The sequence below is a fragment of the Mustelus asterias genome, chromosome 7, assembly GCF_964213995.1.
Source record: "Mustelus asterias chromosome 7, sMusAst1.hap1.1, whole genome shotgun sequence".
NCBI classification, from domain to species: domain Eukaryota; kingdom Metazoa; phylum Chordata; class Chondrichthyes; order Carcharhiniformes; family Triakidae; genus Mustelus; species Mustelus asterias.
Window position 1 is genome coordinate 49613498 of NC_135807.1, and position 26779 is coordinate 49640276.

General features: G+C 42.9%; 1 protein-coding gene across 1 annotated transcript in view; it reads right to left on the minus strand.

Annotated features, from left to right (window-relative positions):
* Window positions 1–1121: 1121 nt before the first annotated feature.
* Window positions 1122–26779, minus strand: part of lrrcc1 (leucine rich repeat and coiled-coil centrosomal protein 1) — a 160825-nt gene continuing 135167 nt past the window's right edge. Inside the window, exons 16-20 of the mRNA XM_078217047.1 lie at window positions 24524–24687; window positions 20001–20209; window positions 11229–11366; window positions 9052–9187; window positions 1122–2445 (exon numbers count right to left, since the gene is read on the minus strand). Coding sequence (XP_078073173.1) covers window positions 2323–2445; window positions 9052–9187; window positions 11229–11366; window positions 20001–20209; window positions 24524–24687 — 770 coding nt within the window. The 3' untranslated portion in view covers window positions 1122–2322. The remainder of the gene's footprint in view (window positions 2446–9051; window positions 9188–11228; window positions 11367–20000; window positions 20210–24523; window positions 24688–26779) is intronic.

Here is a 26779-nt window from a genome sequence, read left to right on the forward strand (position 1 = left end):
TGACTCATGTGGAGTTTTCTTAATTCTTTTCCATGTTCTCTGGTGCAATGTTCACTTCTTACTTGCTGGAGAGAATTATTAACAGTTCACATGTTCTGAAGAGTCCAGCGAGAGGGACTTTTTCACTCAGACGCTGAAGTTCAGACAAGTCCAGATAGCTGAAGGTAGAACTTTCAGGAGTTTCTTTGGAATAAGGCACAGCAAGTAGTGTAAACAGCCTTGATAACACTTGTAGCCAGAGGATAATTTTCCTGTTTCCAGGCAAACTTGAGATCTTTTGGAAACAGACTTTCGAAGAGGCTTCAAAACTTTAAGCTTTGTGGCTGGGCCAAGACTAGATGTTAGAGCCTATATTCAGCAGTGATGTTCCTGCTAATGTTACTCCTACAATCTATAGTCTGCTGTCTAAAAGCAAGCAGGGCTTATATTAAAAGGCTTTTAAAAGTCAAACAGTTCCAGTCATGACACACAATAGAAAGCAATTGATCGTCTAGTCGTGCTAACAAAGGAATTTTCACTTCCCGTGGTCAATAACTGTCGACATACAATAGATGTGGAGATGCCGGCGTTGGACTGGGGTAAACATAGTAAGGAGTCTAACAACACCAGGTTAAAGTCCAACAGGTGAGTGATCTTCCACTCACCTAACAAAGGAGCAGCGCTCCGAAAGCTAGTGGCGTTTGCTACCAAATAAACCTGTTGGACTTTAACCTGACATACAATAGAGGCAGAGATGTGTCTTTAGCATTGCCCGTGTGCCTTTAGCATTGCCCGTGTGCATAATCAGTTTTGTTAATTCTCCTTTGTTACTGGTAGCCTTGGAGGTTTGAGGCCTTATTGTCCTTGCTGTTTTGGGGTTAGCCCTGAGGACGTGGTTGAGGCAGATTCAGTGTCATCCACTGTTGGAAGTTTCTAGAAGCTTGGCCAACTTGCAGTTCTAAAGGAGGTGACCTGTGGTAGCCATCTTAAAGGTTATTCGTGTTCTATGTTTTAGAACAGGCATAAAAGGTTTTATAAAAATTGTAATATCCCCATGTTAGCTTGGCATGACACAATCACTTGCTTCAACTAGATGACAGAATGTTCATTTTACATGGAATGAAATTAAAAACTACAATTGTAAAGCTTGTATGTCTAGAATGTTTATCGTTTCAAAATTATGTTATGCACGTACAGATGAAGGAACACATAGATAATACATAAAAGTAATGGAAAAACACACTTTATTGAGATAAATACAAATTATTATTTTATACCTTTTAAATAAATAGAGATTAACACATTCATCAATGTATTTACAAATGCATTTATCAATGTTCAATTAACAGGCAGGGGGAAAAACAGATTTATACGTTGATGTTCCCCAAACTGTTTATGTAATATAGCAACACTGTAGCAAGGCACACATATTTTATATGTTGTTTATTCTCCTCCCCTCCCTCTCTTAAACCTTCTCTCATGTAGGTGAAAACTCAAATCAATTTTACCCCGGGATAGAATCAGAAATCTTTCAGCTCCATATAATTCAGTACCATATTGTCTGACACAGCTGCCCACTGAAGGCAGCACAGAGTGAATGGTTTAATTTTTTTTACACCAAAATTAAACAAAAATCTAATTGTGTGAATAGAAAAGTTTGAATTTGGATGGAAAGTTATTTGTTGCCAAATGAAGCTGTTACAAGGTTAACAAAGCTCTAACCAGCACAAGGACCACACAGTAAAATTAAAAATATATGCATCTTTACACGAAGAAACTATGATCATGGTAATATTAAAACAAAACAATTAAACTATCCCATCGATTTGTCAATTTTACTCTTTTCTTACCCGAAGGCATCATTCATGATGCCATATAATTCTACATAGATAAGTCTTCCAGTACTTCAGCAATGTGGCTGTTATAATGCTTGCATACTATTCAGTTGTTGTTCGACACCCGAACCAAGTCCAGTGAGATCCAGACATGAGCACCTTCCAAACAAGAGTCACCGTGTACAAAGACCACAAATGGGAAGGCTTCCTCTCTGGGGACTCTTGTCCAAGAGGTTTACCCTCTTAGCTGGAGACAATGAAGTTACAGTGATGTCTTCATTTGACTGACAATAACCAGCACAAATCAAAGATTGGGTTTAGGATTCTATCAGCCTGTACTCCTCATCACATCACACTGGGTAAAAAGCTAGGAGGAGATCCACTATCCAGGCATTTAAATGCTAGTCATTTTCCTATCAGCAGGAGTTTGTTCACCCAACTTAAATTCAAGTAAACTAATTTAATTTTGAATCTCTCAATAAGTACTGGATGTGTGTCTGCTGTATTCTCACAAATCTTGTTTGATGTCATTGAGAGCACTGGTCAGCTTTCGTATTTTATCCTCCATGGTTTTTTTACCGTTTGCCGTCTCTTGGAGAAGCTGACGCATTTCTTCTTCCACTTCATAGACCTAAAGGATTTAATGTATGATTACATTTTATCTTGAAAGTGGTTGGTATGCAAGTTTACATGAAAGATGTACAGTATCAAGTCACATACTGAAAACAGTGTACCCAAAATCTGTGGTGGGTAAGTTGTTGGAAGGTATTTTGAGAGACAGGATCTACAGGCATTTAGAGATGCAAGGACTGATTAGGGACAGTCAGCATGGCTTTGTGAGTGGAAAATCATGTCTCACAAATTTGATTGAATTTTTTGAAGGGGTAACCAAGAAGGTAGAGGAGGGCAGTGCAGTTGAAGTTGTCTACATGGACTTTAGCAAGGCCTTTGACAAGGTACCGCATGGTAGGTTGTTGCATATGGTTAAATCTCACGGGATCCAGGGTGAGGTAGCTAAATGGATACAAAATTGGCTTGATGACCAAAGCCAGAGGGTGGTTATAGAGGGTTGTTTTTCAAACTGGAGACCCAAGACCAGTGGTGTGCCTCAGGGATTGGTGCTGGGTCCACTGCTATTTGTCATTTATATTAATGATTTGGATGAGAATATAGGAGGCATGGTTAGTAAGTTTGCAGATGACATCAGGATTGGTGGCAGAGTGGACAGTGAAGAAGATTATCTCGGATTGCAACAGGATCTTAATCAATTGGGCCAGTGGGCTGACAAATGGCAGATGGAGTTTAATTTAGATAAATGCAAGGTGATGCATTTTGGCAGATTGAACCAGGGCAGGACTTACTCAGTTAATGGTAGGGCATTGGGGAGAGTTACAGAACAAAGAGATTTAGGGGTACAGGTTCATAGCTCCTTGGAAGTGGAGTCACAGGTGGACAGAGTGGTGAAAAAGGCATTCAGCATGCTTGGTTTCATTGGTCAGAACATTGAATACAGGAGTTGGGACGTCTTTTTGAAGTTATACAAGACATTGGTAAGGACACACTTGGAATACTTTATACAGTTCTGGTCACCCTATTATAGAAAGGATACTGGAGAGACTTTAAACTAGAAAGGTTGGGGGGAGGGAATCGAAATGAGGGGACTGAGAGCGAGGAGGTTAGCTCGCAAATAGATAAGGAATGTAAACAGGGTAAGAGGGAGGTTAGACGAGTGATGGAGAAGGGAAGTGCTCAGGCTGAAGGTCTGAGATGTGTCTATTTTAATGCCAGGAGTGTAGTGAATAAAGTGGATGAGCTTAGAGCGTGGATTGCTGCTTCGAATTGTGATGTGGTGGCCATTACGGAGACTTGGATGTCTCAGGGACAGGACTGGGTGCTTCAGGTGCCGGGTTTTAGATGTTTCAGGAAGGACAGGGAGGGAGGCAAGAGAGGGGGGGGAGTGGCACTGTTGATCAGGGATAGTGTCACGGCTGTAGAGAAGGTGGACGCCGTGGAGGGATTGACTACGGAGTCTCTGTGGGTGGAGGTTAGGAACAGGAAGGGGTCGGTAACGTTGCTGGGTGTTTTCTATAGGCCGCCCAATAGTAACAGAGATGTTGAGGAGCAGATGGGGAAACAGATCCTGGAGAGATGTAGGAATAACAGAGTTGTCGTGATGGGAGATTTTAATTTCCCAAACATAGATTGGAATATCCCTAGGGCTAGGGGTTTGGATGGAGAGGAGTTTGTTAGGTGTGTCCAGGAGAGTTTCCTGACACAGTATGTGGATAAGCCTACTAGAGGAGAGGCTGTACTTGATCTGGTGCTGGCTAATGAACCTGGACAGGTGGAGGATCTCTCGGTGGGTGAGCATCTTGGGGATAGCGATCATAATTCTATCTCCTTCACGATAGCATTGGAAAGAGATAGGATCAGGCAGGCTAGGAAAGTGTTTCTCTGGAGTAAAGGGAAATACAGTGTCATCAGGGAGGAAATTAGACGGGTAAATTGGAAGGAGGCATTCTTGGGGAAAAGTACCGAAGGAAAGTGGAGGATTTTCAAGGAATGTTTGTCTGGAGCTCTGCATGACAACGTTCCGATGAGACAGGGGGGTGTTGGTAGGGTACGGGAACCGTGGTGCACGAAGGTTGTGATGAACCTGGTGAATAAGAAAAGAGAGGCGTACAGAAGGTTCAGAGAGCTAGGAGGTGTTAAGGATTTAGAGGAGTATACGGGATGTAGGAAGGAGCTTAAGAAGGAAATTAGGAGAGCGAGAAGGGGTCATGAGAAGGCCTTGGCGGGTAAGATTAAGGAGAATCCCAAGGCTTTCTACAAATATGTCAAGAGTAAAAGGATGAGATGTGAAGGCATAGGACCCTTAAAAGGTGAAGGGGGAAAAGTTTGTGCGGAACCGTTAGAAATGGCGGAGCTGCTTAATGAATACTTTACCTCGGTATTCACGGTGGAAAGGGATCTGGGTGGTTGTACTGCTGGTTTGCGGTGGACAGAAAGGATCGAGCATGTGGACATAAAGAAAGAGGATGTGTTGGAACTATTGAATGGCATCAAGGTTGGTAAGTCGCCGGGACCGGATGGGATGTACCCCAGGTTACTGTGGGAGGCGAGGGAGGAGATTGCGGAGCCTTTGGCGATGATCTTTGCATCGTCGATGGAGACGGGAGAGGTTCCGGAGGATTGGAGGATTGCAGATGTGGTCCCTATATTCAAGAAAGGGAACAGGGACAGCCCGGGAAATTACCGACCGGTGAGTCTAACCTCAGTGGTTGGTAAGTTGATGGAGAGGATCCTGAGAGACAGGATTTATGATCATTTAGAGAAGTTTAGTATGATCAAAAGTAGTCAGCACGGCTTTGTCAAGGGCAGGTCGTGCCTTACGAGCCTGGTTGAGTTCTTTGAAAATGTGACCAAACACATTGACGAAGGAAGAGCGGTGGATGTGGTCTATATGGACTTCAGCAAGGCGTTCGATAAGGTCCCCTATGCAAGACTTCTTGAGAAAGTGAGAGGGCATGGGATCCAAGGGGCTGTTGCCTTGTGGATCCAGAACTGGCTTGCCTGCAGAAGGCAGAGAGTGGCTGTGGAGGGGTCTTTCTCTGCATGGAGGTCAGTGACCAGTGGAGTGCCCCAGGGATCTGTTCTGGGACCCTTGCTGTTTGTCATTTTCATAAATGACCTGGATGAGGAAGTGGAGGGATGGGTTGGTAAGTTTGCTGACGACACCAAGGTAGGTGGTGTTGTGGATAGTTTGGAGGGATGTCAGAAGTTGCAGCGAGACATAGATAGAATGCAAGACTGGGCGGAGAAGTGGCAGATGGACTTCAACCCGGATAAGTGTGTGGTGATCCATTTTGGCAGATCCAATGGGATGAAGCAGCAGTATAATATGAAGGGTACCATTCTTAGCAGTGTAGAGGATCAGAAGGACCTTGGGGTCCGGGTCCATAGGACTCTTAAATCGGCCTCGCAGGTGGAGGATGCGGTCAAGAAGGCGTACGGCGTACTGGCCTTCATTAATCGAGGGATTGAGTTTAGGAGTCGGGAGATAATGCTGCAGCTTTATAGGACCCTGGTTAGACCCCACTTGGAGTACTGCGCGCAGTTCTGGTCACCTCATTACAGGAAAGATGTTGAAGCCATTGAAAGGGTGCAGAGGAGATTTACAAGGATATTGCCTGGATTGGGGGGCATGCCTTATGAGGATAGGTTGAGGGAGCTTGGTCTCTTCTCCCTGGAGAGACGAAGGATGAGAGGTGACCTGATAGAGGTTTATAAGATGTTGAGAGGTCTGGATAGGGTAGACTCTCAGAGGCTATTTCCAAGGGCTGAAATGGTTGCTACGAGAGGACACAGGTTTAAGGTGCTGGGGGGTAGGTACAGAGGAGATGTCAGGGGTAAGTTTTTCACTCAGAGGGTGGTGGGTGAGTGGAATCGGCTGACGTCGGTGGTGGTGGAGGCAAACTCGTTGGGGTCTTTTAAGAGACTTCTGGATGAGTACATGGGATTTAATGGGATTGAGGGCTATAGATAGGCCTAGAGGTGGGGATGTGATCGGCGCAACTTGTGGGCCGAAGGGCCTGTTTGTGCTGTGGCTTTCTATGTTCTATGTTCTATGATATTATTAAACTAGAAAGAGTGCAGAAAAGATTTACTAGGATGCTACCGAGACTTGATGGTTTGAGTTATAAGGAGAGGCTGGATAGACTGGGACTTTTTTCTCTGGAGCTGAGGGGTGATCTTATAGAGGTCTATAAAATAATGAGGGGCACAGATCAGCCAGATAGTCAATATGTTTTCCCAAAGATGGGGGAGTCTAAAACTAGAGGGCATAGGTTTAAAGGTGAGAGGGGAGAGATACAAAAGGTTCCATAGGGGCAATTTTTTCATACAGAGGGTGGTGAGTGTCTGGAACAAGCTGCCAGAGGTAGTAGTAGAGGCGGGTACAATTTTGTCTTTTAAAAAGCATTTAGACAGTTGCATGGGTAAGATGGGTATAGAGGGATATGGACCAATGCAGGCAATTGGGACTAGCTTAGGGGTTTTAAATAAAAAGGCCGGCATTGACAAGTTGGGCCGAAGGGCCTGTTTCCATGCTGTAAACCTGTATGACTCTAAAATGATACTACAGCAAAGAACTGAAGTGTATAAATTATTGGGTTTAAACATTTACCATGTTATTTGTTACTGCTTACATAACAGATTTACAGCCTTACTATAAATGAACAGGGAGTTCAAAAAAGATTTGCTTGTTCACAAAATGTACAAATTACTTTAAATGATACTATAATAAAAATGGAAAATGCTGGTAATATTCAGCAAGTCAAGCAGCATCTATGGAGACAGAAACTATGTTCACAGTTCAGGATTGTGAACTTCCAGCAGAACTGGGAGAAATTAGAAATGTTATAGGTTTTGAACAAGTGACGGGGTGGCGGTGACATTGGGCGAAGAAGAGCAAAAACAAAGGTCAGTGATAACATGAAGGGCAGGAAAGATTAAATGACAAATATTTTCATTTTGCAAGGCCAAAGGAAGTGGTAATGGGACAAGTGAAGAAACAAAAGATGTGTCTGGAGAAGGTGTGAATGACAGGATAGCTTGTCGTCCGAACACAAAGTGAAGGCAACAAGAGAGAAAAGAAAACAAACCAGCAAAGAAACATGGGACAAACTGGGGACAGAGGTTATGACACTGCATGGTTTGAACTGAAAAACATAAAGGGGGCAATCACAATACTAGGAGTGTACTATCGATCCTGGGGCGGCACGGTAGCACAGTGGTTAGCACTGCTGCTTCACAGCTCCAGGGTCCCGGGTTCGATTCCCGGCTCGGGTCACTGTCTGTGTGGAGTTTGCACATTCTCTTCGTGTCTGCGTGGGTTTCCTCCGGGTGCTCCGGTTTCCTCCCACAGTCCAAAGATGTGCGGGTTAGGTTGATTGACCAGGTTAAAAAAATTGCCCCTTAGAGTCCTGGGATGCGTAGGTTAGAGGGATTAATGGGTAAAATATGTGGGGGTAGGGCCTGGGTGGGATTGTGGTCGGTGCAGACTCGATGGGCCGAATGGCCTCCTTCTGCACTGTAGGGTTTCTATGATTCTATGATTATCTATGATCCTCAAGCAATCAGAGGGTGATAGAAGAGAAAATGTGTGCGCAAATTTACGTGAAGTGCAAAAACAATAGGGCAGAAATAGCGGGGGTGGGGGTTCAACTACCCTAATATTAAGTGAGATAGAATTAGTGTGAAAGACAAAGAGGGAGCAAAATTGTTAAAATGCATTCAGGAGAACTTTAAGCCAGTACTTAGCAGCCAAGCAAGGTGGATGAAGGGGAGGTTGCGGTGCAGGATGTAGTTCTGGACTTACTTTCAGGGAATGAAGCTGTGTAGGTGCAATTGGGAGTACTTTGGTGAAAGTATTCATAATTTACGATAACCAGGTCAGGGGCTAAGAACCCTCCAGTGAGTAACTTACTGTCTGACTCTCCGAAGCTTGTCCACCATCTACAAGGCATAAGTCAGGAATGTAATAGAATATTCTCCACTTTCCAGGATGAGTGTAGCTCCAACAACACTCAACAAGCTCGACACCATCCAGGACAAAGCAGCCCACTTTAATGGCGCCCCATCCACAAATATTCATCCCCTCCACCACTGACACACAGCGGCAGCAATGTGCACCATCTACAAGATGCTCGCAGAAATTCACCAAGGCTCCTGAGACGGCACCTTCCAAACCCACAACCCTCGCCATCCAGGCGGACAAGGGCAACAGACACATGGCAACACCACCACCTGGAAGCTCCCCTCCAAGGCACTCACCATCCTTACTTGGAAATATATAACGCCCTTCATTCACTGTCGCTGGGTAAAAATCGTGGCACTCCCTCCCTAACAGCACTAATCTTGTCCTATTTTCCTTGTCTTCAGCTCTGACGAAGAGTCATCCTGACTCAAAATGCTGGCTCTGAACTCTCTGCAGAGATGCTGTCAGACTTGCTGACATGTTCCAACATTTTCTGTTTTTGTTTCAGATTCGAGCATCTACAGTATTTTGCCTTTATCCTAGCTAATGACCTTGTTGTGCATATGCTGGCTGATGTACTTATTTAGATTAAAACTGTTATTAATCCTTTGACTGCAAAACACTTTGGAATATTCCAGGGACGTGATTAAGTGCTAAATAAAATCATTCCTTCAGCGTACAATGAAGAGGAAGTGTTACCTTTTCTTTTGCTGTCTCAATTTCCTTTTGCTTTTCATTGGCCAATTGCAGAAGTTGAGCCTGTTGAGATACCTGCATTGTCTCAAGCTGGTGCCTGAATGCGTTGTCCATGGAATGAAGTTTTTCTGCTGCAGCCCTAAGTGATTTTAAACAGACACCAACACGTTCTGTGCACAATGTGAAACAAAAATGCTTGTCTACCAATATTAAAACTCGAATAAAATGAAAAATCTTTTTGCTGTTTTACACAGTCTACAGAAATTTGATAAGAACAAGTTATGCTAACAGAGAAAACTGGACCTCAAACATTCACAGAGCCTTTGAAACTGTAAGGAAACAGATGTTACCTTGAGAATTCAACTTATGAAGATATACAAAAAGAACACAATACTGTAACAATGAATTGAATTGTGAAACAAAATGCTCACAACTGTTCTTTTAGTGAAAAAGGAAGCAAGATATTGTTCTTTAAATAGATTTTAATTAATCTGTAAATTAAAATTAGAGATGAGAGTCATAGAGGTTTACAGCATGGAAACAGGCCCTTCGGCCCAACTAATAGATAAGGATAAGACTACATAAGGAATTCTAATTGGCTACAAAATAGATTTTATATTTTGGTTAAATTTTTGAGGGCTTTCCCAATTTGTCAAGAAATATGCAGTCGGTTAAGAAAACTGTTAACATTTTAGTTTTGATATTTTACAGCATAGTTTGGATAGGAAAAGTGGATGCTCCTCTTCAAGCTTTCTAAAATACTGATCACTATCCATGTCTTCCAAAAAATCTTGTCTCTGTGCGACCTCCTGTCTATAAAACTTACTTCCTGCTGTCTATCTGTTTGGCATAAATTTCGGTCAAAGTTTTCTATTATAAATTCCTTCATCCAAATTTAAAATGAAAGTTGTTGAACTTGTCACTTTGTAATTGCACAACCTGGCCAGCTAGTGGCACTGTTTTACATTTTCCCCACATCACTGCCAATGCTTGCTGAAAACTTTTCATCTAAATTATTTTGATTTTTTTTCTTTGCAATTACTGGCTTCCTGAATGTTGAGAACCTTCTTGCTTGCTGAACTTCTGCTTGCTGCTGTTACCTACCCCTCCCACCTCACCCACCTCACCGCCCACCACACCACACCCCTTCCATCTCTGACCGTCATGATCACTGACCCTCCTGCTTGCTATTTCCCTCCCCAACCCTCCCGCATGCCGAACTTTTGGCTTGCCACCTTATCTTTCCCGTTGACTGATCCTCCCGCTCACTGCATCTTGTTTACAGCTAGGGTTCAGGAAAAGAAAGCCATGGAGCAGCAGAGAGAAGTGGCAAGTGGGAGGCAAGTAGCAAGCTGGAGAGTCGGCAAGCTGGAGGTAAGTTGAAAGAGTTAGCTCTAAGTTGTTAAGAGTCTGGAAGAGGATTTTTGAGCCAGATGTTCAAGGCACCCATTAGGATTTTAATATAAACGTTACAGGTCAGGAACATACCCACTCTTATTACATGTTTTCCTTTAGGAAAGCGATTTTTGTTTGGCACACCTTTTTTTTAGGAATACTTAGGAGTGCTAAATGAGGAATAGCTGTACTAATATTATTTTAGTTTCCATCAGTTTAGTTGAAGAAACTCTGCAGAACTAATGGCTCATATTTAAAACAAAAATATTGTGAGAGCGCGCAAAAGGAAAAAAATCTGATTACACAATTGTTATAATTCTGGGTTTGTGCTCTTTCAATCAAGATCATGAAGAAATGTTAGGAACAGATATCAGAGCTGATGCATGAGGTTCCCTGTTGAGTTAAAACGTGGGGGCAAAGGAATAAAAAGATTCAGAAACTCAACAGTTGAGCAGAAGAATCAGTTATTGAATAGAAATATCTGTTACAAACAGCAAAAGATTACAAAACAAACTAAATTGCTTATTTAAGTGAGTTAAGGAAAATGACCTATGAGTAATTGTAGAGCAAGCTTTGCTGCCAAGTCATAAATAGCGTAGCAGGTGCAATGGAAAAGTAAGTTTTGGGTCATATAAGCAGGGCTACAGAGTACAAGTTCAAGAAAATGCTGGTTAAAAGACTGGTGATCAACTATTTACAGCTTCTTCTGTACGATACATAACATCACTGGAATAGCAAGTACAATAACTAGACTTATTAAATGTTTAATAGTTGCCGAAACTTACGTCTGAGCTTGCAAAGCCTTGTCTCTTTCCGCAACAAGTTTTTTTTCCTTGGCATCAAAGGTTTCTTTCATCTGTTTAACCTGTGTTTCCAGCATCGTCAGTATTTCTGCTTTATCCTGCCACTTCTTATTGACAGTACTGCAAGAAAAAAAACAATTTTAAGGACATAAAAAGAGCTCTGATAGGCAGGTAATTAATAACATGTAGTTAATTAATAACAGATTTTTTCAGAGTTGGCTGTTCTTCAAGTTGATAAGTCACTAGGACTGGATGGGATGCAGCTGAGGATCCTAAAGGAAGTAAGGGTGGAAATTGCAGGTACTGGTCATAATATTTCACTCCTAATATACAGATGTGGTGCCAGAGGATTGCAGAATTGCAAATATTACATGTAAGAATTTAAGAAACAGGAGAAGGAAACCATTTGGTCCTCAAACCTGCTCTGCCATTCAAGACGATCATGGTTGATCTTAAGATGTCCATAAAAGAGCGTAAGAATAAACCCAGCAACTACAGGCCAGTCAGTCAATTTGGTTGTGGGAAATATTTTAGAAGTGATAATCTGAAAAAAAATTCAAGGTACTTAAGTGGGGATTATGTATGGAAAGCCAGCAAGGATTTGTTTAAGGCAAATAGGGTTGAATTAACCTGATTCGAGTTTTCACGATGAGGAAACAGAGATGACTGATTGGGGTATTGTAGTTGATGTGGTACATATGGAGTTCCAAAAGGCATTTGATAAAATGTTGCACAAAGTTGAAACCCAAGTTGAAACAAAAGGGAAAGGGCAGCATAAATATGAAGTTGGCCGAGTGAACAGGAAAAAGATTGGTGAGCAGTTGTTTTTTGTGATTGGAGAACGGTTGGAAGGGATTGGTAGGAGGGCCACAGCTTTTCTTAATAAATCTTAATTTATATTTCATGGGATGTGGGCTTCGCTGGCAAGGCCAGTATTTGTTGCCCATCCCTGATTGTTCTTAAACTGGGTAGCTTGCCAGGCCATTTCAGAGGGTGGTTAAGAGTGAACCACATTACTGTGGTCCTGGAGTCACATGTTGGCCAGACTAGGTAGGCAGATTTCCTTCCCTCAAGGATATTACTGAAGCAGATGTTTTTTATACACATTATTAACAATTTCATGGTCACGATTACTGAGACTGGCTTTTAAATTCCAGATTTTAAAAAATTAATTGAATTTAAACTCCACCAGCTGCCATGGGGACATCTGAACTCATGTTCCCAAAGGATTAGTCTGGGCATCTGGATTACTAGTCCAGTGACATTACCATTGTGCCACTGTCTCCCTATGAATGACCTAGATTTGTGTGATGAGTTAATAAGTCATATGGAATCCTGGGCTTTATAAATAGAAGCATCATCTACAAAAGCAAGAAAGTTATGATGAACCTTTATAAAACACTGATTCAGCCTCAACTGGAGTATTATTTCCAATCCTGGGCATTGGATATTAGGGAGGGTATGAAGGTTTTAGCTCAGGTGCAGAAAAGATTTATGAGGATGATTCCAGGGATGACTAATTTCAGTTACATGGATGGATAGGAGTTTTGAAGTTATTCTCCTCAGGGAAAGAATGGTTAAGAATCATAGAAACCCTACAGTGCAGAAGGAGGCCATTCGGCCCATCGAGTCTGCACCGACCACAATCCCACCCAGGCCCTACCCCCACATATTTTACCCACTAATCCCTCTAACCTACGCATCCCAGGACTCTAAGGGGCAATTTTTAACCTGGCCAATCAACCTAACCCGCACATCTTTTGGACTGTGGGAGGAAACCGGAGCACCCGGAGGAAACCCACACAGACACGAGGAGAATGTGCAGACTCCACATAGACAGTGACCCGAGCCGGGAATCGAACCCGGGACCCTGGAGCTGTGAAGCAGCAGTGCTAACCACTGTGCTACCGTGCCGCCCTAAGAGGAGATTTGATAAGAGCGTCAAAGTCTGGAGGGATTTAGAGAGAGTAGATAGGCAGCAACTGTTCACACTCGCAGATGTAAAGAGTCAAAAGACGCTGATTTAAGGTGGTTGGCAAAAGAACCACAGCGATATGAGGAGAATCTTTTTTATTCGGAGATCGGTTAAGATCCAGAATGCACTACCTAAGAGTGTGGTAAAGGCAGATAATATTAAGGCTTTCAAAAGGGAATTGGATGATTGAAAGGAAAAAAGTTGCAGGGAAAGGGTGGGGGTGGAGGTGGGGTGGGGTGGGATGAGCTGAGTTGCTCTTGCTGAGAGCCAACATGGACATAATTGGTTGCTTGGCTTCCTTCGGAGGTATAATCATTCTGTGATTCTAGATCTAAAATAACTGCAGGATTTTTAATCAGACCATTTCTATTTATGGTTTCATAGCAATTCTGATAAACAAACCATGTCACCTCTGATCCAGAGACTGTGTCTTTCAATAAGCTGCCTTCAGCAGAAGTATGCACGTCAATAATTAACAATTATCCTACTTGCGGCAATGTGCTTACTGAATTAAATGCTGACTCCCACTGCACTATCTCAGTCACTTGGGACTTACTGTCATTAAATACAGACCAGGATTTACCGACTAAGGCAGCTAATATTTATTTTCCATAAAACGAGATATGAAGCAGAAATGAAACTAGCAATTTTATAGGATATAAACTGAAATGTAATGAAATAACCTACACAATGGTTCAATCGTCCTTTTTAAGGATATCTTCAGATGAATAAAATTTTATACGAATGGACACTGTTTTCATTATTTTGCATCACATTCAATAACGTATGGTTCTGCCATAGTGTAATACAGTGCAACTCAATCCACAAAGAATGAAACTGAGTATTTTGTCTGATCACATATTCAGGAAAACAGCTGAATTCAAGCAAATTTCCTCTTAACTTTTGGTTGAGATTTTCATCATATTCAACAATTGGCATCAATGATACATTTATGAAATGCATTTTACAAACAAACAGCTTAACAAATTCAATCCAGACACTGTGCAGGCGAGTCAGCATACATAGATACCAGGCCCAAGCCTGGATAAATGGGGAGGATTAGATAGGCAGAAACGATATCTGGCTGCAAAGGTGCCTGCCTAATCCTATAGATGGTTAACATGAATGGAAATGGCACCCATCTTGGGGCTTATCCTGCAAACAACGCACACAGTCTGCTCAAACCCAGTGAAAAATGGGCAAGGGTCACCAGTAAAATGGCTAAAGGAGGAAGCCAGATGGGGAAGTGAAAAGATGACCAAACTCAAAATAGCAAGTCTGCATATTGGTAGCCTCAGTAAGAAGTCTCACAACACCAGGTTAAAGTCCAACAGGTTTATTTGGTAGCAAATACCATAAGCTTTCGGAGCGCTGCCCCTTCGTCAGATGGAGTGGTTATCTGTTCTCAAACAGTGCAAACAGACACAGAAATCAAATTACAGAATACTGATTAGAATGCAAATCTCTATCTCCACATCATCTCCACATTATTGGTAGCCTGACAGGAAGAGGCAGTGAAATAACTGACCTGTTGTGATAGAATGTGAAAGTACAGTAAAAGAAATTAAGCAACATATTTATTCTGATTGGAATAATTGGAAGAAGGGCAATGGAATGTTATGTAATATTATGAGGTGTGGATGCTGTGGTGGATATGTGGAGTGATGAGAAAGGACAAAATCAGGAAGCAGTACATCAGGGATCAGTGAAGATTTTCAGAGTAAAGATAGTAGCTGAAAAGAAATTGAAACGTTATGGTCATCTTCACTGAGAGGGAGAGGAAATGTGGTAAAGTGAGTTCTGGAGATGGGACTGTCAAAGAAGGAGATGGGGATGATCGAAGAATCAATGGCAACTTGCAATGTCGAGAGAATTATACACAGCAGGATTGGAAGAGGAAAGAGTGACAAACAGGAGATGGTGAAGAGTGATCAACCAGGATTGTGGCAATCTCAAGTAAAATAAGAGAAACCAAAAGAAGGAGGAGGAGGAGGAAAATGACTTGGCAAATTCAACCCAAATGGTGTTCAACTTGGAAAATGTTATTGCAAACCCAAACTGGTCAGACCTCAACTTTAGTTGTTTTCCTTCTAGATGTAGATTTCCTAGATGTCTAGATTTCCTTCTGATATTCAAACTTTGATGATGAGGCACAGTACAGCTCCTAGTCTTGGAACACTGAGTGATGGGAAAACTCTACATCAACTTTTCTTCCTTAGAAAAGGAGTAACTAGAAGGATTCTCCCTGAGGTACATCAAGTAGTAATGCTGCATAAAGAGACATATTGTCAAAGCTTTTCGTCTTGCCCTCATCAAGTCAAAACTGCAAGAATATCAAATCTCAAAGAAAACAACAATTAATGCTGCATGAGAGGGAGTGCTAATTCGTTGGCAAGTTGGCTCTGAATGGTAGAGGAGTTGCAATGGAGAATGTACCAGGGAGCAGTTAACTGCCAAACCTGTATTTAAATTCAAACCAGGCAAGTCAACTTTGATTGGTCAAGGAATTGCAATGAGGAATGAACCAGGGAATGGCTGTTTCCCAATCTTTTGTTTAGTTGAAAAAGGTAGGTTCTTTCTGTTTCTAGCATGTATAAGTGAGCCATACTGCAAGCCCAACTGATAATCTTAAATTGGTTAATATAATTCTTAGCACAATCAGGATTGTTTTGTAAGTGCTGTCAAATTGCAGAATCACATCTAATGTTGTACACTATGTTTTGAGTTTTGCAAGCACAGACCGGTTGAGTACCAGCAATACTGTGCCTACTGTGAACAAACAAAGGAATCTGCTGTTTGATATGATCCACCAGTTTTGGGACATAAGGGTTATATATTTGGCATCACAATGGTATGAAATTCATATATTGTATTACTTATTGTGTGGTAGGCTAAACATCATCCTGTTAGTTCAGAACACCACTTGTGTTGCTACTGCACAGTAGCGGTGTGAAACGACTACCTTCACCTGTTGCTCAAATTTTTGGGATAACTTACCTTTCCAGGGCAAGCTGAGGTAGATTGGGTGCTTTTCAGGACCAAACGTAGTGGCCTTAGGTCCATTCATGAGTTTGTGCATTATACAGTGAGCATTGATCTGATTGGGGTAGTCATTATCCTGCAGGATAGCTTTGATGCGCCCTATTTCAGCATCAAGCTCACACAGTGTGCCCATAGCTTGGGTTCTACTTACGGGGTTGCTGATAAGGCCAGTGTGGAACCGTAGAAATCGGTGTAAGTTGGCCTTGTGGTATAATAGAGAACCCACTGGAAGATGTCTCAACAAGCTCACTGAGAAAAGTAAGCTCATTTGACTGCGCCATTCCAAAGGTGAATTTGAGCGCAGGATAGAGCCCATTAAGGTGTGTAAGAACATTTGTACATATAGCTACAGATTCAAATATAGCAAATGTATTATCTACATCTCAGAAATATGCAATGGGTAGGAGATTTGGGTTATTTTATTGAAAACATGTTTCTCTTGGAAGCTGTTATTGGGAGCTGGCCTAGAGGGCAAAACTATCTCTTTGGGCATACAAATTTGATAAGACTGAACTCAACTGCGTGAGTTGCTGAGTTCATAATTTTGATGAATACACATTCAGACAATGGCGGCGCATCTGGATCTTCATGATACAGTAACAAGGTGTCTTGTTTATTCTCAGCCGGGAAACATCCTTCCAGCATCTTTACTGTCAAACCCCTTAAGAATTTTATATGTTTTACAGAAGATTGTTTCTCATTCTTCTAAATTTTAGCTAACATGGGCCTAGGCCTCTCAATCTCCCTCAAAAGAAAATCCCCTCATTCGAGGAATCAGTTTGGTGAATTTTTGTTGCACTTTGGAGACCGACTAAAACCGTACACAGTATTGCAAGTACGGGTCTCACCACAACCTTAAAAGTTCAGTAAGAATTCCTTACTCTTTGACTCCAATCTTTTTATAACATATGAAGACCGAAATGGAATAATGTAGCTTTGGTACAAGCAGGAAACTGATTAGCAGGGAAGGGAAAAATTGCCAGATGGAACCAATGGAAAAAGAAGGGAATGATTAGAAACAGAGGAACTTAGGAAAGGTAAAGTCACCATAGTCCCAGGTGACCATAGGCTGCTCTGGTTGGTGACTGGTGGCAATGTAACCTGAGGATCACGACACCTCAGGTGAGGCTGAAAAGGCCATGAATAACCTCAGCCAGTGAGTGCTGCCTGACTGAGAGGAGTGCTTTTGGAGTTGGATGAACACAGGGAGTTAGGTGAAACAGGCAGCAGAGGCTACAAGTGAGAGTGTTGATTGGTAAGTGTTATTTTTTTCTTTTTGCTCTTGGCATTGTAGTTGTTGTACACTATTATAGTGTTTCTATGTAATTTCTGTGGTTTATAGTTTGAAAAGGTTATACTCGGTAGTAACAAGGAGCAGGCAAGAAGAATTGTATACATCTGAAACAAAACATCTTTCAAAAGTTTAATTTAAAGGGGTAAGACATGACAGGAGAGCTCCAAGCTGTGGTTTGCTCCTCTTGCTCCATGTGGTAGGCTGTGGACAGTTCCAGTCCCCTGGGTCAGCATATGTGCAGCAAGTGTCTCCAGCTACAGCTCCTGGAAGCTCGAGTTTCAGAGCTGGAGCGGCGGCTGGAGACACTATGGAGCATCTGCGAGTCAGAGTGTATCGTGGATAGCACGTATAAAGAGTTGGTCACACCGCAGGCTCAGACTCCGAAGGCAGGAAGGGAATGGGTGATCACCAGACAGAGCAAGAGAGATAGGCAGGTAGTGCAAGAATCTCCTGTGACCATTCCTCTAAAAACAGATATACCGCTTTGGATACTGTTGAGGGGAATGACCTCTCTGGGGAAAGCAGCAGCAGCCAAATTCGTTGCACCACGGTTGTTTCTGCTGCAGAGGGGAGGGGTAAAAAGTGTGCCAGTGCAATAGTTATAGGGGATTCAACTGTAAGGGGAATAGACAGGCTTTTTTGTGGCCGCAAACGAGACTCCAGGATGGTATGTTGCCTCCCTGGTGCTAGGGTCAAGGATATCTTGGAGCGGCTGCAGGACATTCTGAAGGGGGAGGGCGAGCAGCCAGTGGTCGTAGTACACATTGGTACAAGTGACACAGGTAAAAAAAGAGATGAGGTCCTAAAAGCAGAATACAGGGAGCGAGGAAGAAAGTTAAGAAATCGGACCTCAAAGGTAGTGATCTCAGAATTACTACTGGTGCCACGTGCTAATCAGAGTAGAAATGAGAGAATATATCGGATAAATACGTGGCTGAAGAGATGGTGTCAGGGGGAGGGTTTCAGATTCCTGGGGCATTGGGACCGGTACAAATTGGACAGGCTACACCTGGGCAGGACTGTCTCAGGGGGAGTGTTTGCTAGGGCGATTGGGGAAGGTTTAAACTAATATGCCAGGGGGATGGGAACCTATATAAGGAGTCCGAGAAGGAGGGAAGCAAGGACAAAATGTGGGGAGAAGGTTCCAACTACATCAAAAATCAGGAAAAAAGTTAAAAGGAAGGAGAACTCAGGAGATGTTATTAATGGAAGTGTTAGAATTCAAAAAGAAGGTACAAAAACTAGCTTAAGGGCACTTTATCTGAATGCTCGTAGCATTCGAAACAAGGTAAATGAGTTGACAGCACAAATCATTGCGAACGAGTATGATTTGGTGGCCATTACAGAGACATGGTTGCAGGATGGTCACAACTGGGAGTTGAATATCCAGGGGTATCAAACTGTTCGGAGGGACCGACAGGAAGGTAAGGGATGGAGTTTAAAAACAGCGAGGTTATGTTGCAGCTGTATAAGGTGCTGGTGAGGCCACACCTGGAGAACTGTAGACAGTTTTGGTCTCCTTACTTGAGAAAGGATATACTGGCACTGGAAGGGGTGCAGAGGAGATTCACTAGGTTGATTCCGGAGTTGAGAGGGTTGGCCTATGAGGAGAGACTGAGAAGACTGGGGCTATACTCATTGGAATTCAGAAGAATGAGGGGAGATCTTATAGAAACATATAAGATTATGAAGGGAATAGATAAGATAGAAGCAGGGAAGTTGTTTCCACTGGCGGGTGAAACTAGAACTAGGGGACATAGCCTCAAAATAAGGGGAAGCAGATTTAGTACTGAGTTGAGGAGGGACTTCTTCACACAAAGGGTTGTGAATCTGTGGAATTCCCTGCCCAGTGAAACAGTTGAGGCTATCTCATTGTATGTTTTTAAGGCAAGGATAGATACATTTTTGAACAGAAAAGGAATTAAGGGTTATGGTGAGCAGGCGGATAAGTGGAGCTGAGTCCACGATAAGATCAGCTATGATCTTATTGATTGGCGGAGCAGGCTTGAGGGGCCAGATGGCCTACTCCTGCTCCTAGTTCTTATGTTCTTATGGTACAGGAATTGAACCTGCACTGTTGCCATTACTCTGCACCACTAACCAGCTGTCCAGCCAACTGAGCTAAACCAACTTGGGAAAGACCAATTAGTGAATGGAATTTTAGCCATCTTCAATTCTTCTGCAGATAATGTACATGTCCATCAACAAAGCGTATTGCTGTGAATTAAAGAAGGCAAGTATGGGAGGTGTCTGGAAGGGCGGTATTAGAAACAAAATTTTATGTTAAAAAATCCTTCCTTTGAGAAGATTTGAAATCTACTGTAATTGATCCAATATCATTGACAGTGAGACTAATTAACGTTGGAAACTGAAATAGAGTATTGCAATATTATTCAACTGGGAATTTGGTCTTGTGGGAACTGTACTAATATTTAGCATTTACCTAAAGGCTGTTTTTGTTTCCTCCAGTTCAACTTCTTTTTCTTCAAGTTGCTGCTTTAATTCTTTTTTGCGCTCTGAAAGTCTCTCAACTTTTTCTCTGAGATCTTGTGATACAGCAGCTTCATCATCTAGTTGCTCATGGAAGCTTCTTTTATCTTGTAGGTTTTCCTCCCGGACTTTTCGAATCTGTTCATCCCTCTCTTGCAAACCCTGCAGGGGCAAATAGTATATTTTTCTTGTGTTTCGTGTCTATTCTGGAGATAGGCAAACCACAATTATATCTGTGTTAATAGGCTAAAAACAAATTACTGCGGATGCTGGAATCAGAAATAAGAACAGAAAGTGCTGGAATTTTTCTGCATTTTCTGTTCTTGTGTCTGTTATTAGGCTCGATTACCCTGAGAGATTCTACGCAATAAATGATTAAACTCAAAACAATGATTCATTAGAACTTCCCCAAATATGTAACGTAATTTATGGACATCATTTATATTATTTATCATCATTGAATGGAAAGGTTATAGTGTCTGTAATTTAAAGTTGCTATTTTGATCAAAAACATAGGCGTTTATCATTGCCTTGCCGCAAGACAAACTAATTATTTGATGCCTTGATGTGAAATATTAGAAAAGGAAAAAAAAAAGAATGCAGTATTGTTGAGGCTGAGTTTCTGCACTGGTTTTTCTCGGGTAGTTGGCTCAAAATCGACCAAATCAGCACAAAAGATTTGAGGCATTTCAAACACAAATTATGTCCAGTGCAGCTCAAGTTGCAACAAGCTGAAAGCATGCACCACCTGCAAAATTAGCTGTGTCCCAGATGGAATTAATCACCATGAAAGTTTCTGCTCATTGTACTCGTTTGCAGGCCTTCAATGAGACCCAATTGTGCAAGTGGGTTGAGTGGAAACTTGAACGATAACTTCACTTTGAAAAACTAGTGCAATTTGTACCCAATTGCCAAATACACCCAAAGTATGGCTTAGTTCAATGGGGTACAGAAATGATGTGGAGATGCCGGCGTTGGACTGGGGTAAACACAGTAAGAAGTTTAACAACACCAGGTTAAAGTCCAACAGGTTTATTTGGTAGCAAAAGCCACACAAGCTTTCGGAGCTGCAAGCCCCTTCTTCAGGTGAGTAGGAATTCTGTTCACAGAGCATATAAAGACACAAACTCAATTTACATGAATAATGGTTGGAATGCGAATACTTACAACTAATCAAGTCTTTAAGAAACAAAACAGCATGAGTGGAGAGAGCATCAAGACAGGCTAAAAAGATGTGTATTGTCTCCAGACAAGACAGCCAGTGAAACTCTGTGGGGGTTACAAATAGTGGGACATGAACCCAATATCCCGGTTGAGGCCGTCCTCGTGTGTGCGGAACTTGGCTATCAGTTTCTGCTCAGCGACTCTGTGCCGTCGTGTGTCGCGAAGGCCGCCTTGGAGAACGCTTACCCGAATATCAGAGGCCGAATGCCCGTGACCGCTGAAGTGCTCCCCAACAGGAAGAGAACAGTCTTGCCTGGTGATTGTCGAGCGGTGTTCATTCATCCGTTGTCACAGCGTCTGCATAGTTTCCCCAATGTACCATGCCTCGGGACATCCTTTCTTGCAGCGTATCAGGTAGACAACGTTGGCCGAGTTGCAAGAGTATGTACCGTGTACCTGGTGGATGGTGTTCTCACGTGAGATGATGGCACCTGTGTCGATGATCCGGCACGTCTTGCAGAGGTTGCTGTGGCAGGGTTGTGTGGTGTCATGGTCACTGTTCTCCTGAACCATGACACCACACAACCCTGCCACAGAAACTGATAGCCAAGTTCCGCACACACGAGGACGGCCTCAACCGGGATATTGGGTTCATGTCCCACTATTTGTAACCCCCACAGAGTTTCACTGGCTGTCTTGTCTGGAGACAATACACATCTTTTTAGCCTGTCTTGATGCTCTCTCCACTCATGCTGTTTTGTTTCTTAAAGACTTGATTAGTTGTAAGTATTCGCATTCCAACCATTATTCATGTAAATTGAGTCTGTGTCTTTATAAGCTCTGTTTGTGAACAGAATTCCCACTCACCTGAAGAAGGGGCTTGCAGCTCCGAAAGCTTGTGTGGCTTTTGCTACCAAATAAACCTGTTGGACTTTAACCTGGTGTTGTTAAACTTCTTACTGTACAGAAATGAGGCAGCGATATCCAATCTATTATGTTCTCTCCTCCACCCAGATCCTTATCTGGTCAGAGTGAATCCCCTTACAGCCAGCCTTAGGGCCAGATTTTTGCTACTGAGGTGGGTAGCTCCAGTAGGGGAACATTCCCTTGGTTTAAAGAGTCTCCTCACACCCAATATTTGCTCTGGGGAGGTGGGGGCAGGATGGAGTTAGGTCTGTTGACCTCAAAAGCAGATCTTAGGAGGCCATGGAGGTGGGTGGGTACAAATGTGAGCTGATTAGAAAGTCTGCCTCAGTTCTTTAGGATATTGCCCCAGTTGTTTTAGAAGCTGTTAAGCCTTCCAGCCTTCACACCCCAACACCCTTGTGTGTGATTCCACAACAACATTGAGTTGAAGGAGTTGAATGTCTTTCAGATGTGGCACATTTTAGAATTGATTTGCGCACCTGCAAAGCAACATGTGTGCAGTCAATGGCACCATGCAAAAACCTGAAATTTGTATGAAGCCACATTCTTGTTATGTCCACTTCTCTCTCACAACAGAGAATAAAATGTATGAAGTATACAGAATCTCGGTGACCTCCCTTCTGAAACAGTGGGTGGCAAATTGGGAGATATTACAAATATATTGCACGCTCCAGCCTGGAGGGAATCTGGTACCAAAACGGACGGCACTCCTGCTGACTCCATCTGAGGGAATTAAGCCTCTATTTGGCAGCGGGAATCCTGAACTCCCGGCTCTACGGAGGATATCTAATTTCTGCACTTTTGCCAGGGGGTGGAAACACAGCCTCTGAAAGTTTCTAGACAATTAGAGACCAGCAGCACCACCAGCACCAATGGCTGATGCCAGTCATCTACTTGGACCATCACCAGGGTTTATCTGGATCCAGAAAAAAAGACAAGTAAAGGGAGGAGGGGTGTCGCAGGGAAGGAGTCACTGGAGAGGAAGAGGATGGTGAGAAGGAGGAAGGTGGGGGTGGAGGAAAGAACAGGGGCGTGGTTCTCGGCTGGTTTTCCCTTCCTAATGCCGGGTCTCTTGATCAGACGTAACGGATGGGATTTTCTGGCCTCGCTCGCCCCAAAATCGGAAAATCCCACCTGAGGTCAACGGCAGCTTTGTCCTGGATGGGTGTCGAGCTTCTTGAGTGTTGTTGGAACTTTATACATGCAGGCAAATAGCGTGTATTCTATCACACTCCTGACTTGTACCTTGTAGAAGGTGGACAAGCTTTGTGGCATCAGGAGGTGAGTTACTCCCTGCAGGATTCCTGGCCTTTGACCTGGTCTGGTGGCCACAGTATTTATATGGCTCGTTCAGTTCTGCTTCTGGTCAATGGTAATCCCCAGGATGTTGGTAGTGGGGGATTCAGTGGTGGTAATGCCATTGAATGTCAAGAGCGATGGTTAGATCCTCTCTTGTTGGAGATGGTCATTGCTTGGAACTTGTGGCACAAATGTTATTTGCCACTTGTCAGCCCAAACCTAGATATTGTCCAGGTCTTGCTGCATTTGGACACGAACTGCTTTGGAAATTGTGTAGTCATCTGCAAGCATCCCTACTTCTGACCTTATGATGCAAGCGAGGTCATTAGTGAAGCAGCTAAAGATGATTAGACCTAGGACACTACCCCAAGGAACTCCTGCAGTGATGTCCTGGAGCTGAAATGATTGACCACCAACCACCGACTATCAGAGTCGCTGAGCAGAAACTGATAGCCAAGTTCCGCACACACGAGGACGGCCTCAACCGGGATATTGGGTTCATGTCACACTATCTGTAACCCCCACAGTTGCCTGGACCTGCCGAGTTTCACTGGCTGTCTTGTCTGGAGACAATACACATCTTTTTAGCCTGTCTTGATGCTCTCTTCACTCACATTGTTTTGTTTCTTAAAGACTTGATTAGCTGTAAGTATTCGCATTCCAACCATTATTCATGTAAATTGAGTTTGTGTCTTTATATGTCCTGTTTGTGAACAGAATTCCCACTCACCTGAGGAAGGGGCTTGGAGCTCCGAAAGCTTGTGTGGCTTTTGCTACCAAATAAACTTGTTGGACTTTAACCTGGTGTTGTTAAACTTGTTACTGTGTTTATCCCAGTCCAACGCCGGCATCTCCACATCATGAATTGTTTACATACATGGGCTCTTTAATTTTTTTTGCATGAGCTTTTGGGTAGCTGCACAGGTGTGCAACCATGTAATTCCCTACATGTTAACACCCTTCTGCATGGCTTGAAGCAGAAGTGTGTATGCACACTTCAGGCAAAATGGCAACCATGGAACCAAAAACTCTGGAATTGAATTTTGTGCTGACTGCTTTACAAGGATTTCAGAATGAGAAACTTACTTCCTTAAGTTTTCTAATAGTTTCTGTTTGATCATCCACTATCTTTGTTTTTATCTTCAAAGTATTCATGTCTTGTTCATTTTGTTTTTTTAGAGATTCAACCTCAGAAGTTAACATTTCAATCCTGGCCTGCAGCCTTCCCCTGTCTTGTGCCAAAGAACTGCCTGTAAAATAAAAGGAGTACATTGACAGATACTGATCAAAAATACATTTACTAGCACTTTTTATATATTTAATTTGCATTTACAGAGTGAAGCCTATTTAATGAGTAAGATGTGCACCATCTCTACAATAAATATGAATATAACATACAACCACAGTTAGTGTGGACATCTATTGCATTATTTATTAGCAGGTAAACAAGTCAGACTATTTCCTGAACCCTTTAATACTCTCACCAGTTTTCATTATTTATATAAACTAGGCTCTCAGTTCTCATTGACACTTTTCTATCTCTTCTCATTTTTAATTCTGTTTTCGCCTCGAATTTAAATAGCTTCACGTCATCATTTGATTGAAAAACTGGGTCTGCCACACTGGATATAATTTTTAAAAAGCTTCAGATATATCAATTATATATTAATTTGTGAAGTAAAGTAGAAGGGCTGAATTTTCGCTCCCGAGTCGGGTGTGCAGAGTTGAAAAAATTCCTGACTCCTCAAACCTGTCTCAGGTGAGGCTTTTCCGAATGTTCAGATTGGCACAGGCTAACAGAAGTCGAACCTGCCGCCCCTGAAAATATTAAGTTCCTCATGCCGTCACCCTCACACCAACTCACCCCCACACATTCCCCATGCCCCATTCATGCTGCCCACCTACTGGTCCCTCATACCCTTCATGCTAACCAATGTCCCTCTAACCCTCGACCTAACCCCCACTGTGGCCCTTCCTCGCATCCATGCCAACCTATGTCCTTCTGCCCTCCCCAGGTCTTTCATTGTCTACATGCTAGTTAGTGCCAATTCATGATTCCCAATCATCCCCAGAGCTCTTTGTATCCACTGTGCCAACAGAGTGCCAACTCACACCAACCATCACTTTTTATCCTTACAACCTCCAGGTCAACTCACCCAGTATCCACCATGGGCAGACCTCAGGGGCCATGTTCAGATGAAATAAAGTTCTAAGTGCCCTGTATCTATTACAGACTTCACTATGATGGTGGAAACTGGAAGTCGTCAAGCAGTACTAATCCTATAATGATAACACTCAGGCTTATGTCAACAAACATCTATTGAAATTGGAAGTACCAATTTTACAACCGAGTTACAGCAGGCTGATTTCTTCCCCTAACATTTAAAGATTCAAGTAACTTTATGCACATTCGTGTCTACTGTTAACAATCCCTGAACCTCTCTAAAGAATTTGGTAGTTTTAAACCCTTTTCTCTTATGTCTAAAGCCCATGAGTAGTGTTTCAGAAATTTGGCTTCTGTTTGATGGCAGCTGACTTCTAAATGTGCTGCTGTCACCATGAACCATGGATGTGTGAAATGTGTTCTGCCCCCCTTGTCCGTGATATCCCATCCAGAAGCGGATCCCATCATATGGCTTCTCTGCAATATGTCCCCCCCACACTGAATACTCATATCTTACAAACGTGGCGTGACTTCTGTGAGGTTTACAACAGCTTCTGCAAAACTCAAAGCTTTCGACGGGAACTACTGAGGGGCACAAAGATCTGTATGCACCACCCCCGCCCCCCCCCCCCCCCCACCACACTCTCCCCTGGCCCCGGGAGGGTGGGGGAGGGACATGCCTGGCAGTGACAATGTGCATATGGCATCTACCAAAAGATGCATTTCTCCTTCCATCCTAAGCCGACTCCCCACTCTCGCCCACCTGTCCACACCAACCACATTATGGCATGGGCAGTGTAATATTTGGAACAATTGGCTCGTCAACTGATCAGTGAATAATTTTTTTCAAAATGGCAGATGGACTACTGATTTCAGGCCCTGTCCACCTTGCTGTATTACGTGGACTGAGTTTGGGGTGGTTAAAGGACAAATTGATGCACTCAATTGTAGAACGAGGGCAGAATTCTCCTGTATGAGGACTAAAGCCCCGTGGTGGTGGTGGTGGGAATGTAGAATGTTTCCCGCTGCAGAGGGTGGTTTGGACTGTGGGAGGAAACCAGAGCACCCAGAGGAAACCCATGCAGACACGGGGAGAGCGTGCAAATCCTGCACAGACTGTGACCCAAGCCGGGAGTTGAACCCGGGTCCCTGGTGCTATGAGGCAGCAGTGCGAACCA